General features: G+C 38.6%; 1 protein-coding gene across 5 annotated transcripts in view; it reads right to left on the minus strand.

Annotated features, from left to right (window-relative positions):
* Window positions 1-11286: 11286 nt before the first annotated feature.
* The window catches only part of MTR (5-methyltetrahydrofolate-homocysteine methyltransferase), a 50324-nt gene continuing 45507 nt past the window's right edge, over window positions 11287-16103 (minus strand). For all 5 annotated transcript variants that reach the window (XM_086877717.1, XM_086877720.1, XM_086877719.1 and 2 more), the window contains 4 exons: window positions 14481-14681; window positions 13572-13764; window positions 12741-12853; window positions 11287-12609 (listed from right to left, as the gene is read on the minus strand). In XM_086877717.1, the coding sequence (XP_086733843.1) occupies window positions 12517-12609; window positions 12741-12853; window positions 13572-13764; window positions 14481-14681 (600 nt within the window). In that variant the 3' untranslated portion in view covers window positions 11287-12516. The remainder of the gene's footprint in view (window positions 12610-12740; window positions 12854-13571; window positions 13765-14480; window positions 14682-16103) is intronic.

Genomic DNA, 16103 nt, shown 5'->3' on the forward strand with positions numbered 1-16103 from the left:
TATAATTTATAGCCCTGCATGGGTGTTTTCACTCTGCTTAATTCATAGTAATGCCATAACTTGAAACACAATCTTTGGATGTCAGTGTTTCAATAAGAATAAACAAACTTGAGCAATAAGAATGCAAATCAATTACCCTTTTAGTCAAAGAAAAGTGCATGTCTGAACTGTGGACTTTTCAGCCAGATCTCATTATCACACTTTTCAAGTAAGCACTTCAGGATAGTTTAAACACCACCAGCAAACCGAGAACATGAACACTGGCAGGGTAAGCTAGGTGTCCTGTCAGTAGCATTATACTTTCCAGCTTAAAACATGATGGCTTCTTTTGCCCTTTCTCCCACATTTCTAACCTTAATTGCTGTGGAGTCAGGGCTGCCATTTAGCAAACCACTTGAGCTCTGCATTAACATGTATTTAAGGCGACACTCACTCCTACCAAATAAAAGTAGTCCTCACACCCTGCCCACCTTTGTCTCTGCATCTCTTGGACATTCACAGTGAGCAGCTGGATAGTGAAACAAGACAGTGTTATTTAGGTGCTTTGGCTTCTCAGGCAGCATGGGGAGAGGGTCAGAGCTGCAGCCACTGAGGTGGCTGAGGCACCTTCCTGCAGCCACGAGCACTGGAGCCAGCAGGGATGAGTGCGGAGGCTGGGGACGGGGCCAGGCAATGACAGCACCAGCTCCCAGGCACAAACACCACCAGTAGGTCACTGGCAGGATTCCACTTCCAACAGCCCACTGTGCATTAGTGCAGTCTAAATAGGCACTTGGCAAGCCTCACACCACCTCATACAAGAGCATCTCACTCCTTAATGTCATCATTAAATCTGCACTAAGCACATCCCTTTTCAAGGAGGAAACAATAAAGAAAGGCAAAATTCTTGAGGCAACAGTGCAGAGAAGCCTCAAGAGCTGTGGTTCCAGAGGACAGACCTTGCTGACAACTCCAGTGCTTTCTACAAGATTACTACAATGCAGTGAAAATCAGAAAAAATGGGAGTAGAAGTAGTCAAATATAGAAGTCTGAAAACAATCTGATCCAACTCAGTACCATGTTAGGTATTAGAAGTAAATCAAGAAATCTTGAAACTCCTAGCAGTTTGTCTTCACTATTCAAGAATAAAATTTCAGGTCAATCTTTCACATTGTAAGTCATGGTGTTGCAGGAGACATGTATATGCCCATTTTTAAGAAAGAGAAAATATAAGTGATTTTAAACTGTGTGCAAAGAACCTACTAAACTACTATGGTAATGACATGCATGGGAATTAAAATATGCAGTCTCAAAACCAGGTTTAGAAACGAACTCCAATTGCATTTCTCTGAAGTAACTACTAAAATTATATAAAGAAAGAGGTACAGATAACACAATTCAAAGGATATTTGTGAAAGCATGTTTAAAAGGTGCTTCTCTTCACAATTTGTCTATGGATATCTCAAAATCTTTACTTCTAGTCGGCTAGGAGGAGGTTCAAACTGTTACCTGACTTCCACATGCATGGTACATGCATTCATTTTATTGCTTACCCTCTGATGTGTTGATGCCCAGCAGCTTCTCAAACGTGTACCTGGTAACACAGTGCTTCCTATAAGTTTGTAATATTTATTACATCAAGAATGATGAAAGAAAAAGGAATACAGTTGCTGTCAGCACAAAGCAAATCTATTTGGTTGATGGATGATAAGAATTCCTCAGTAAGAACCTTGATAAAACGTTTATATTGTTCTTCCCATGTGAAAAGCATCTCTTGGTAATTATCCATTCCTATATGGCACTTGGATCCTTTACATAATCAAAAGTTGTAAGACTAAGCTCCCACTCCAGTAGACAAATTAATCACTCCACTTTACATTTCTGTGGCAGAAGAGGCTGGTATTCTCCATTGCACATGCAACAAAGAACACAATTGCCCACAAAGCATGTGAAGAACTGTGCTTTGCTTTACTCAAAAGCCATATTGTATAAAAGCTGTAAACTCTCAAGCTGAATATAGAATTCTCACTCTTTCTAAAGACTCATGCTGATCCACACAAGCCTTGATGATTAACTACACTGTGCTCCTCTAGCTCTCCTTTGTGGAGCATAAGGCTGTGCTTGTAGGATGGCACACACCTGCTAAATACATATTTATGGAACAAAATCCACTCTGTGTGTTCACTGTCCTTACCTCATCTGCTTACGTATATACTATCCACTTATCTCTCTGAAAGAATGAAATATTTTATGCTTATATGTAATTTTTTTCCAGCAAAATGTTATTTCTTAAAACTATTGTGCCTTTGAAAATATAACAAGCTCAGCAATATTGTTTGTCTAATAATCTAAAATCCACTGCTCACGCATTCTAGAATTAAAAAAGGTATTTAGCAGATTCCAGTTTTTGGGATCAGTAAGAATTTTGATGGCTAATAAAGCACAACCTTGAGTACAGTGTATTTGGCTTCTACAGAGTAACTGGGTAACTGTATTCAGCAACCTTTCATTTTACTGGGAAAAGGCATCACGCTTGCTCTCTACCAACAGAATATATTTTAAAGTCAGGCTAATTGCATTCTAAGATGGATCAGGTTTATATTATAAATCAGACTTCAGCCAATCCTTGAGTTTTGACAGGAGGATCAAAAGATTACAAGGATTACATTATCTACAGTTTTTCATTAAGGAGTCATATCCATTGGTTTAAAAAAAAACCATCTTGGGCCTCAAATTGGAACACAAATTACAGGCTGCTAAGTCATATCTCAAGTGCTCTGTCACATGGTTATCCAGCTGTCAATTCTGCAATCCTATAAGCAGTGGTATCTTCCACACTGTGCTGCACCAGTTGCTTCTACAGGCAATACTTTCATGCACTGTTGGAGCTACTCTGTGGCAAGAGCTGGTCAAGAATCCCAGGAATTGAAAATAAAATTCACACAGAAAGCAATCTGCTTTGTGTGCTGACAATTTTCCACAGTAGCTTTGTAGTAAATCAAGAGGTGACATATGGGAACTGGACTTCACTGATCCCTAGCCATCAGACAGGATGAGTCTACATCATTCTCCAAGTGCACACTTGGCTCTCCTCCCTGCATACATTTGGGCATAGGGCCATGCTGAAGCTGACTGCACCAGAAACTTGATTCATCCTGCAGTCTACACTCAGCCCATCTCCCCCTGCAGCAGTGTTGCAGGGCAAATGCTGACCAATTTGCACTCACCAGGCTGTTAACAAAGTCTTGTTGGTGGTGGGTTCTTTTGCTTGTTTGCAGTTTTTTAACTGGCTGAAAACAGAAGTGCTGAGGTACAAAACCAGGCTGAGTCCTGCTCTTACCTCTGCCATCAGAGTGGTACCAAAGAATGTTAATCAATATAGGTATTGGTATTTTATATAGGTAAATACTGGCTTGTCATTACCAGCAGCTGTCTAGAAATGATTTATTTGAAATATTGCCTTGCAAAGACAACTATTACAGTTCCATGTATACTACCTAAGTGCAGGTGAAGAGTGTACCAGTTAATACTAACTGGACTCAAGTACCACAGACTAGCCTGGAGTTTAGCATTTACATTTATAGTTGTTTGCTGTTGGGTTCTTTGTGTTTGCTTTCATTGGTTTGTTTGAGTTTTTTAATCCAAGACTCACTAACATTTAAATATGTAGAAATAGAGGCCCTAGGGACTGCAGTCTTCAAGAAATTAATTAAAAACATATCAGAACTGTCCACCATATTGTGCAGAACTGAACCCAGAATGTGGCTGTTGTGGCTATGAAAGATGGAAATGTATCTCCCAGTCACAAATCCAGTGACAGATTACGCTTCTTAATCCAAAACATTTCCCCACCTACATGGCTGTTTCCAGGGACTGACTGAATATGACTAGAGGACCAGTCAGCTGTACTGGGTAGAGCTAGCAGACAATCAAAACAAATATACTTAAATAAAGTGCCCAAAAGTTCAGTACCAGTTTTGGACAACTCTCACTTTGGATAACATGGAATTTTCAGCCTTTGAACAGTAATCTGTGTAGGTACCTGCTATCCTCCAGTCATAGCTGTCACAGCATCAAGGCTGAGAAAGTTCAAGTGTCTGGACAATGCTCTCACGCATATGGTGTGATTCTTGGGGTGTCCTGCACAGGCTCAGGAGCTGGACTCAAAGATCCTGATGGGTCCCTTCCAACGCAGTATATTTTATGATTCTATGATTTAACAGAATAGGTACACAATAAGTGTACTTACAGCAAGGGAAAATATCTTCCACCACAGATACTAAAAACCTTGTAATGTTTGTGACATAAATATATGAAGTGCTACAGTTTCTGCTTCAGAGGAAATAGCCATGCAGCCACACCCACAAAATGTCTTTACAGAAAACTTATTTCAGAGACAAAACCAAACCCACTCATGTTTCTTCTTAAGCTAATTTAGAGCTTTTTCAGTGAAATTAATGCAAAGAAATACATTTAACTTCAGCAGAAGTCTCATGGTTAATTTCCTCAAATCCTGTCATTGTTATCAGCTTTGTAGTAAATAAAGTGATCCTTACACTGGTCGTTTCAGAGACAGAAGCACAGTTCAGACAGTCATTTTTCCTAAACAATCAGCGAATACATTGTTACAAGCTTTGGAATATCAGGACTCCTTTTGTAAAAAAGAAATCCTGGTAACCCAGCTGCACAGAGATAAACATTTACAGCGTTCACACAGTTACGAGGTCTGCCTAACTTTCCAGCACCCTCCTCAGTCAGTTCTGTGGGCACTTGGCTTAGGAAGATTCCCAGTGACAATAAAGCTGAGTGCAAAGCATGGACTCTTCGAAAATGATGGCATTTCCTACAGAAGACATAAAAACAGTTAAGTATGACTTATTGCCAAGATATTCTGCAAATACGCATGAAAGAGAATTGTAATGGTCTAGAAGACAAGTCAAAACTCCAGTGGTAAGACTGGAAGAAGCAGCAGCAGAAATACAATGAATTAAAAAAGAAGTTCCACAGATGTATAGAACCAATAGAAGTACCACAAGTAAATGAAAAAGCTCTCTCAGTTTACTTATAATCAAGGAATATTTTACTGACAGATCAAGAGACCACATGATAAGATGGCTTATATAACATTAAGAATTTTACAGCATTACAGGGTTCATTTGAGCTACAAAAGCAAGAGATTTTGTATACTTCATGCTGACAATTCTGGGGAGAAACTGCAATAAAATTCTCAAATTTATTCAGATTGATTAGCAATAACCATATTACAGCAGCTGCCTCACCATTGCTCAGCACTTTGTGTGCACAAACAGCACGAAAGATGTGACAGTACTGTGATTTTCCTGATATTTGTAGAATTATGGAACACAAAACATATATTTAAGGAGGAAGTTTAGCTAAAAGGCAGCTCTTCTTTAAAAAATGGCCAAGTCAAATTCCAACAGTATATACAAAGTTAGCACAATGTATATTCATGATTATCAAAGACTCTGAAGCTCAAACTCTCATTAAACAGTATTTGTTTAAAAATCACAAGCGCTTGAAAACACAAAAATATTTTTGGACCATTTGCTAATCTTCATCTGCTGAGCTAAGGCACTCTTAACACCTTCCATCGTTCAGAACACAGAACAGAATCAATGCCCACGCTGCTGGTTCTATTCAGCAATCTCCCTCAAGCATTCCTGAGATGGATAGTTACCATTAATCACACTGAACTGCAAAGTTCATCTCTTCCTGGCTTGATAGGGTAGCACTTTCTCTCAGGTAAGTGCTTCAGAATGAGAGTAAAAATTACTTTCATAGCCCCAGCCATCTATTTCAATGAAGCTGAGCACTGAAGTAGGTTTAACAGCACATCCTGTTAGTCCTCAAGTATTTTCGACAGGACTCAAACACCGAATTTCTTTCCAGATTACTGCATCAGGACTGATCAAACTGGTGTTTCAGAGAGGTAGTAATTTCTCCAGACACCTTAACAGCAGCTGGATCAGCACTAGAAAACCTGCTAAGAGGTGTTCTAGTTCACTTCAGCTCTCAAGCAATGAATGTGACAGCAGAAAGATAATGCTGATCAAGAACTGAGAATAAAACAGCACCACAAAAAGTCCTTTCACTGATATGCACTCCCTCCTCCAGCAGACTTGTAGCCTTGAGGAAATGCAGGCTATTTGGTTCTGTTCATTAAGTAATAAAAAATGTATTACTACCTGGGGACTTTTTGAGGAAAAACAAGTATTTTATGGTTCAAGAACTTGAACAGTTTATCCACACTGTGGTACTTTAAGCTCTTTTGGAAAAAATAATCTTGCAAATACACATAAAAATCTTCAACAAAACCCAGTCAAACCCTTCTTGTGGAACAATCAGGAATCTGGATGCAGTAGGAGGTTCAGTTGTGGGAGACAGTGACACAGAAAGAGGCAAAGCATGCACTATAATGCCTAATGAAATACTACTGATCCAACACCTGAAAGTCTAAAACCTTCATGTACCCCTAGCTGACTGCTGACTCCTGTCTTACAGCATTTTCAGCTAATGCTTAACTTTAGAGACAAGATGATATTTGATAATTACCCTGTACACTCCTACATCAGGTTAAGTTTTGAATGTCAAGCTTTAGTACTCCAGACCGTATGTGTGTATATCTGATACTGTAACAATTTAATCAAAATTTTTATTCCTTTAGCTGCCCTGAGAGGTGAGGAACAATACTTGGAAGAAAGTAAAAGCAATAAACATAAGTGTTTACATTTATTTCCTAAATTAAGCACAAACAAGGTCCTGCTTTCATAAGCAGAAATCCTTGACCACCTGAGTAAAGATGTTAGGTCAAGTGTTGATAGTAAAATTTTATCAGCCTTAGAGAAACAATGTGTTTATTTGCTCTGCATTATTATTCTGAAGAAAGCCATCTATGTGGTTACAGAAAAATTAAACAAGGCCAAAACTGTACCAGCAGATATTTACTGTGAAGCCATCCATCACAAATGGCTGATTACGCAAAGAGGGCCTCGTGCAGTGAGATCTCACGAGCAGCAGCTTCCTGAAATAAAAGCAGCTGAGTACGGACGAGCTTGAGACAGCAGCTGAGAACACGCGCTGGCCAGGCAGGCAGGAGCACACGTTGTACCGATGCACCTGCAAAGAACATTCTGCTAAATAAGTCCTTTGGGCAGTGTTTTATCTCCCTTACTTGCTGTCCCAGCGCCACCCTCCTCAACAGAGAGATACAAACACATTTGTTCTCACAAGGTCACAGCAGGAACAGAAGTACGGAAGGAGTCCACCAACCACAGAGAACTGACACCTTTTTTAGACCTCATATTTGCACTTCACTTCTGAACCTCAACCTAGATTTCCAACTGATGGCTGGATTAAAAGGAATAAAGTTGTCCATTTCCTGGGAAGAAGCTATTTGGCAAGAACCTTGATGAAATTCAACAAAACCTGAAAATAATACATATTTTTAGTTAAAAACAAAAACATATGGTGCTCACAGGCCATTAGAGAATCTCAGTCACATCTCCACATCTGTACTGTGAAGCCAGAGAAGAGGAAATAAATATAGATCAAGTATATAAAGAAGTAAAGTAAGAACAAAACATCTCCTAGAAATTGCACTCTCATAGAGAGGAAAAATTGATCTTTTCAACACCTTGAGTAAGGGAAAAAAGTCTATTACACCTATACACCCAGAGCTATTCTATCTGCTAGACTGAAGGAATTCTTGGGTCAAAATTGCACTGACACCTATGTGGAGATACAGAGCTGATGCAGAGTTTTAACTTTTGAAAACTGTGGAAAAAAATGGCTATTTTATTTTCATTTCTCACAATATTTTTCCAGAGTCAGGGAATGCCAGTGTCACTGAAAATCCTTTCAGAAACAATCATGTAAGTAATGAATGCAATGACTTCAAAATGGGGGGAGGATGTCGTGACATGGGCTATCCTCTTTTTTTCAACAGCTTCCTACTTAACCCTAGAACAAGTTCACGACTTAATAATTATTTCCTCCTCCTTCACCCACTTCTAAATATGCAAATACAACTCACCAATCCCAAGTATGCATAAACTTATGAAAGCTCTTTAAAAATTATTCTCAAATAGCATTTCCTATACTTTGACACATACATAAGAGAAACATTTTTATTTTCATTTACTGCAATTACTAATATTGTGAATATCTGGGTTTTAAGAGACTTATATTTGCCATAACTTAATCTTTCATCTCTTCCCTGAAGAACTGCCTGTTCTTCTGCAATTAAGTTACCCTCTGTGAATCCCACACTACTCTAGCTTCTTTTGTTACGTGTAGTACATGCACAGAAATTTCTGCAGGTAGTGCAGCAAACTTGCATAAATCATTTTTATCAGCTATTTATAGAAAGCTATTTTATTTCTTTAAATCAAATTATTAGTGTTTTGTAACCTGAGCTTGTACTCAAATATTTTATGAAGCAGAATTTATCTTGAGTCATCAGCTACCTAAAGAATTTTAAAAGTATTTGTTATATCAGACACAGAAGGCACAGATAAATTCTTTACTTCTTCTTAGTAGTTCATACCATTAAAATACTTTAGTTGAAAATTACATTAGTTTTATTTAGTTTTAGTACCAGCTCATTATTAATTGTGGGCTTAAAACAGTACACTGACAAAGGATGCAATTAATACACATTTTGGTTTTGCTATCTAGATGAAAACCACCATGTAACTAAAGATGCAATTAAAACACGGGGAATAGTTTATCACGTTGTGTGGCCTTCTCTGCGATTTTTTTTAGGAATGACTGACACACACGGTATAAAGCTCCTATAGGCAGGGCTATGAACACATTTATTAATATTGTCCAATGCTTGCCTGGTGAAAAATCTCCTTCTGGAACAGACATAAAAGAAACTTCTTTTTAAAAAGACTCCTACAGCTTCATTTTGGCAGAACCTACAGAGAACCCTGTCATGCAGCTAAGGAGGAGGACTGCTGAAAAGGAAGAAGAGGAGGCCAATTTGACAGGGAGAGGGGACAGGAAAGACCATGAGCTAAGAACTAACATGGTCTCAGTTTGAGTTTCAACAGTCCCCCCACGTATTTCATTTTTGTAGGAAGGAATGGCAGAGACACTGACCCTGGCCTGGGATCACTCCCCTTTGCCTGATCAGGAGCTGTAGGCACAACTTTAGGTGCCTTGGTGCTTTAGGGCACTGAGGAAGAAAACAAGGCCTTTCATCCCACAGTCATCACAGCAGCTTCAGGCCAGCGAGGATAATTACTAGATTGCTTTTGCCATCCTGGCTGAAGTTGACTCACAAACCCAAAAGACCAAGTTTGGTAATCTCAGCTGAGGTCTCCTTTGCATGGCTATTTATATCAGGCATGTGGCATGGTCAGAAACTCGCGATATTCAGCCAGGGTGGTATTATTAGAACAAACATGGGGGCGAACTCCACTGGTTTTTCAGTTCTGCCTTTAGCTGTACAGTTTACAAATGCTGAGTGAAAGCAGGGTGGATGTGTTTGCATTCTGTTCACAGTGCATGTTCATTTGAAAACTGGCACCTACAGAAGCCTGACAATCAAATGAAAGAACTTTGTAGGAGGGCTTAACAGGCTGTGCCCTGACAAGGCCATGATAAACTGAGGGCACAGGAATCCGTTTCTCCAAGTGACTGAGAACACGTGCTACCGTTTCTGTAAGGAAACCACGCTCCTCAACTAATTAATGGAGTTATTTCTTCTCTTGTTCCTCATTTTAAGACCTTGAATCCACTTTTTCAAGGCACACTCAGGTATCCAGACAAAGATTTAAAAAGCAAAATTAATGAAACCCAGTCACAGTTACTAGTAAACAAATCCTTTCAGAAAAGGCATGGTCTCAAAGGCCTCTCACTATTCCCCTCATTTTCTGAACATGACTTGTGTTTTAAGAAGCAGAAATTAATTGAAAGGGTGTATAACTTTCACATTGTTAAACAAGAAAGCAGAAGATTCACAAAATATGCAGAAATACCTAAAAAAAAAAAAAAAAAAAGTGAGTTTTAAGGGTTTTTTTTGAGAAATGACCTGACCTTGATAGCACCCTAATGACAAAATAAGCTGCACTAGATTCTTCCCAGGAGTAACAGCAGCACTGAAACAGACCTGGTAATGAAGGGGCAGGCTTAAGAGTAGTATTCCCTCCTGACAGCCATAAAATACATGTGCCTCAAAACTTAATCTCCAGGCTGCTGGCCTGACTTAGAAGAAAAAAATCAGTAACCAAAGTAAATTACTCACAAGAACTAAACCAAGAATTGTTTGCAAAGCATTTACATTTTCCATCATCTCTTACATCTAGAACCTGTGGTAATAATATTTAGAAAAGCACTGCAAAAAATATTTTATGCATTCTAAACTTGTCAGTCTTTCAAGTAAAATAGCCTTCCGTGGTACAATTATGAAATTCTTTTGCTTCACAATTTATCTTAGCTCTGGAGACAAGAATAAAAATTTGTCTTACCCAAAATGTCAACTGAAAATTTAAAATAACAAAGCTTTAAAGGAATTGTGCTTGATAGAACATTTGCATAATAACAAGTAGTAATTATTCCAAACAGATTCTCCCAAAGACAAGTTTTGCAGGCAAATGTGAAGATTTTCTCAGTGTGTGATGCCATGTGTGAAGGGCTAAAGCAACAGCACAACTTTTGAACCCCTCTGGTTGTAAATAAGGTAACACCACCACTGTTAGACAGCAGAGACCTCCTGCTGTCAGCTGCATTCACTGAACTGGTTTCCACTGACTTCAGGAAAATATATCAATAAACAAACCAAGCTGAGCAAGTCAAACTTTGACCCCATTCACACAATCAAATTTTCAGACTAATAAGGCACTCTGATTCCAAATATAAGAATATGGAAGAGTGCCAGAGAGGAGAGATTCCAAGCATTAAATTGATCAGGAGAAGTGCAATTACCAAAAACAAAGCAGAGAGGATTTCAAATTCCACATATTTCAGGAACAAATAATCCTGTATATTAAGAACATTTTACTCTATTTTTTGGCAATCTAAATGAGTGTTCTACTGAGAAACCGTTCCCACTACAAAAATCAGCTGCTCAGCAAGGACATGTCACAAGTCCCTTGACATGGAGAGAGGCAGGGGGAAGGGAGATCCATTTAGAAATTATTTTTGTAAGTCATTAAAGGATGAGCCATTCTAAAAGATTCAGTTAAGAACACACTTATGCAACTACTTTAAAAACCCCATAGCAGCTTCTAAAATTTCAGGTTCATGGTACAAGTGCATATAAATTTTGACATTATCTTCTCAGATTATTGCACACATTTTATTGTTGCCATTTAAAGGATTCTAATAGGATAACACCATCTTTATTAAACTGTTGATACAAGATGATTCTTTTATCATAAATTCAGATGAAGACATTACAAAAAGTACATAGCTATTAATAGATTGCAACAAACTATTAAAAGAATATCTTCCTTACAATACTGGTCTTTTGTTTATAATTAGAGACTTAAAAAGGAGGGGTTCTGTAATAATATTTTACTAAATTAGCATTTAAATAATACTTGAGGCACTTTTCAGAAATTATGAAAGCTATGAACAATTAGCATATTCAGTTAAATCTGAAGAATATGTCTACAATATTAACTGTTATGTATGACAGTACTATTTGCTTTTAAAATCCAATTTTCTAGAAGGTTAAAAACTCTCAAAGTCAGATCCAAGCTTTCTGGCTGTCTGTAGCAGCAAATATGCTGCCATCACAATTTTCATGTACAAATGATTGTTTATGTATAAATTAAGCTTCACAACATTTACTGTAAGGTAGGAAGTGCCAATAGCCTTTATACAGAATATACAGACTGTGACTTGCTGAAAGGAAGAGGAAGCATGAAGCAGACAGCTCCATGGGCTCTGTCATCCCATTTCACAATACATATCTCTGATGCTACTCCAGAAGATTCTGTTATTCTGATAGTTCTACCACTGAGAACAATGTGTGTTCCCAAGCACAAGACTAAACACTCAGCAGATGATTTTTAAAAAGGAGATCTGTTATACTTCAGTTGTTCTTGATCACTCAGTATAAAACATTTTGCGACTTTGCAGAAAAATCCCATATTCCTGTCCCTGGACTTGCCAGAACACACTAAAATAACAGAAGCTAAATTCTGTTCTATGCATATCCACAGCCATGGGAAATTCTTGCCCCTGATTTCAAAATCTTCCAGAGAACAGGAAAGCTTTGCAGTTTCCCTGTCTCACCCTACACCTAGCTTCTCTGCTAGAGTCTTTGTGAAAAAATAAAAAGAAATAAAAGTATGCTGCTGTGACTGAGAAACTAAATACATTTATGGTCCCAAGCCAAGGGTACCAGGCAGATTTGATTTGAAATATTAAGTTCCTTGATTAAAAATTTAAGACAATCAGACAAGCTATTGGGGTGGATGGAAGAAAGCTGTTTCCAGTGGGAAGAATTTTCTTGTTCCTTCTGGCAATGGACCATCAAAAAAGGAAGTTCACCCACAAATATCACAGTTGTTCAGTATCATATCCCAAAATGGGTTCCAGCCACTTCTCCACCTCTGCCACAGACAAATTTTTTCTCAGTGCATAATCTTCTACCTGCAAAGGGACCACAAAATGTGATGCAGATCTTTAAACTCCAGGTTTATATGTTTACAAAATTTTGAGACATCTGCTCATAAGATGATTTTGAATGCTCTAACATTACTATAATTGACAGTGTAAGTTACCTGATCTTTACATATCTTGCCAACAGCAAAGTATTTGGAATTAGGACTGGAAAAGTAGAGTCCAGAAACTGCAGAAGCAGGTATCATTGCCAGTGATTCTGTGAGACCAATTCCTGGAAAAGAGAATGAGGATTTTCTTATTCTTTGAATTAAGAATACGCCCAAATTCAGAACCTTTTTTTATGCTGGACAGCTTCAAGCAAACTCAAAAAAACCAAGCAGCCTTCAGATGAGCTAAAACCAAACCCTTTTTCCACTTGATAACCATTAAGAAAACCTCAGACATACTGCACTTTCATTACAATTACAGTAGAGTAGCTCTGCCGTTTGAAGGAAAAAACTTGGACATTTTGGCAAATGAAGTTTTGAAGCACAGAAAGGTATTTTTGGAATTATGGAAGTACCAGTGAAACTCCTGACATGCAAAATATCAGAGAAAAAGAAATTTAACAAATCCCTTTTTAAGAATTACTATCTCAAGGTTCCTGTGGACGAGGAAATATTTTGCTGAATTGGCTTTTTTTCTGTTTCTATCTGGAATGCCTTCTTAAAACGATAAGGATGCCGTAATTTTTTCTGTGCAGCAGAACCCTGTTTGCATGTGATCTTCTAATTAGGGACTCGACTCCTCCACCAAAAGCACTGGCAACATTTTGCAAATTCTTCACTGAATGAGGCAAAATAAGTGGGAATAAAAAAGGGAAGACAAAAATTCCCAGAAGCACTTCAGTTTAGTGTTTTATGTAGTTCTGCAGCACTCAGTTTTTTCTTTGGTTGGAATTTTGATTTCACATAACAAGCAGTTTAAGAATCTTAGTAAAGCAGAGTTACCTGTTGTTTCCTCAATGTTTGCAAGTTTCCACATGGTGAGTTTTTCTGTATGGTCAGGCTGGCTGGGATATCCAGGGGCAGGGCGAATTCCCTCATATTTAATTTTGCGCAGGCTAGAGAGATCCAGCTGCTCACTACTACTGTAGGCCCAGAATTCCCTTCGAACTCTTTCATGAAGCTCTTCAGCAAATGCCTTGGAATTAAAAGATTTTTTTTAATTTTCACTTTGTACAGACTGATGGAACAGCTGTTTGATTAAGATGAACAATGATAGATGCTTTCTCACATTTCCCTTTTTAAGAGAGCTCTTAACATAGGTGAGACACTTGAAAGACTTAAAATTCACACAAAACATTTATTTTGCTAATTTAAGTATTTTAGTTACTTCTCTTATTGGTAGAGAGTGTTTTTTTGACTGTCATGCTTTAAAGAGGTAAAGATGTGGACAATTAACCCAAAAAGACAAAATTCAATAACATATGGTAGCAACACTTCACTGTAGCACTAAAGTCATTCAGTCTTGACAATCTGGGTGTCTCACCCAGGTCTAGCTATGGAAGGCCACATCATTCTTGCCTCCATGCTAAGATCAGATGCAAGCATGAGCTGCTGCTCCTTTTAGCAGAGGACCTTTCCCCTAGCTCAAAGTCAGCAACAGCTTTTCGGAACTGCTCCTGCAGCTTACATGATTTTCTCAGCAACAGTTGCCCTTCAGGAACAATTTCCATTTCAGTAAATATCTTCAGATAATAGTAATACCAACAACAACAACAACTACTACTAATAATAATAATTTCTGAAACCCCGCTATAGCTTGAAATCCCCAGCTAGAGCTACCCCCACTTGCATTGAACCCAAGTGGCTCTAAGTGCTGAAAGTTGCAAGGAAAGACACAATGAAACCTCATACCTCTGCCAGCCGATCACCGAGAGCCTTCACCATTATGATGTTGTATTCATCATCCTGTTTCCTAAATTCACTGCATAAATCATCTACACCAAAGCAGGCCACAGCAAACAGGCCTAAGTAGTCACAAATGCCAGAATCCAGTGGTGCTATGAAGTCAGAGAGGCAGTAATATGGATCTGTGCAGGCAGAGTCCTTTTCAGCCTAAAGTAACATAATCAATGAGATACATCAGAACATTTTAAAATACAGCATTAGTGCACTATTAAACTATAGACCAGTATTTTTAAGACTAAAGGGCTTAGGGCATTTCTAACAAACACCTAACTAGTCTTTGAGCCATGGTATTTTTGCTATAGTTAAAGAAAGTTTTAGAAGAAAACCACCTCTCTTACTCTTGAGGGTGTTTGGACCACTGAAGAACAAAACACCAAAGAAGAGAAATGCAGCACTGAACACACATTCTGCTTCTATTTACAGCTACTAAGATTTAACAGCTTATACTGCAAAAAATTATTACAGAGTAAAGAACACTCTTATGCCAACAACTGGGTAAGAGGAGGAATATTTCATCTCTACCCCTAACAGATTTCACATTTGTTAACAAAACTGATGGTTGATGTGCAAACTGAAGAATTCTTCAGCAACTCCCACTGTAGAATGGTTATGAGTTTATAAACACTCCTAGTTTCTTATGTTACAAACGATGTTATCAAGTAATCCAGACAAAACAGCGCCCATGATACATACTTTCTACTAATCACACATAAACAAAATGTATGTGTTGCTACTAGAAAGTTGAATCCTAAGCAAAGTTCAAGTGGGTTTATATAAGAGGAAGTGGCCCAGTGGAAAAAGACCTCGAGGTGCTGATCAATACCCAGCTGAACACAAACCAGCAGAGCGCCCAGGTGGCCAATAAGGCTAGCGGCTCCCTTGCCTGCGTCAGAAACAGTGTGGCCAGCAGGACTAGAGAAGTGATTCTTCCCCTGTACTTGCCACCAGTGAGGCTGCATTTAAATACTGTGTTCAGTTTTGGATCCCAAACTGAACACTCAGTTGCAGGAGCAAGTCCAGAGATGGGCAATGAAGCTGGTAATGTTTCTGGAGCACTCATCCTATGAGAAGTGGCTGAGGGAGATGAGGAAAACGAGAGAGATTGCTCTCTACAACTACCTCAAGAGAGGTTGTTGCCAGGTGGGAGGCTGGTCTCTTCTCCCAGGTAACAACTGACAGAACAAGATGACACAGTCTTAAGCTGTGCTAGGGGAGGTGTAGGTTGGACATCTGGAGGAAATTCTTCACAGAAAGTGTGATTAGATACTGTAACAGACTGCCCAAGGAGGTGGTGGAGTCACTATCCCCAGAGGTATTTGAGGAACAACTGGACATGACACTCAGTGCCATGGTCTAGTTGACATGGAGTTGTTCAATCACAGGTTGGACTCAATCTCAGAGGTCTTTTCCAACCTAATTGATTCTGTGAAATAGGGAATTATACTGCTCATTGGATCCTTTTCCAAAATGGAAGAAAGGTAACAGAAAGAGGTGACTGAGCATCCAAAAAGAAATCTCGAATCCTATCAGTATATTCATTGTGGAAGCATGATTGCTATTTAAGAGGTG

Source organism: Cyanistes caeruleus, chromosome 2 (genome assembly GCF_971803275.1).
Source record: "Cyanistes caeruleus chromosome 2, bCyaCae1.hap1.1, whole genome shotgun sequence".
Lineage (NCBI taxonomy): Eukaryota > Metazoa > Chordata > Aves > Passeriformes > Paridae > Cyanistes > Cyanistes caeruleus.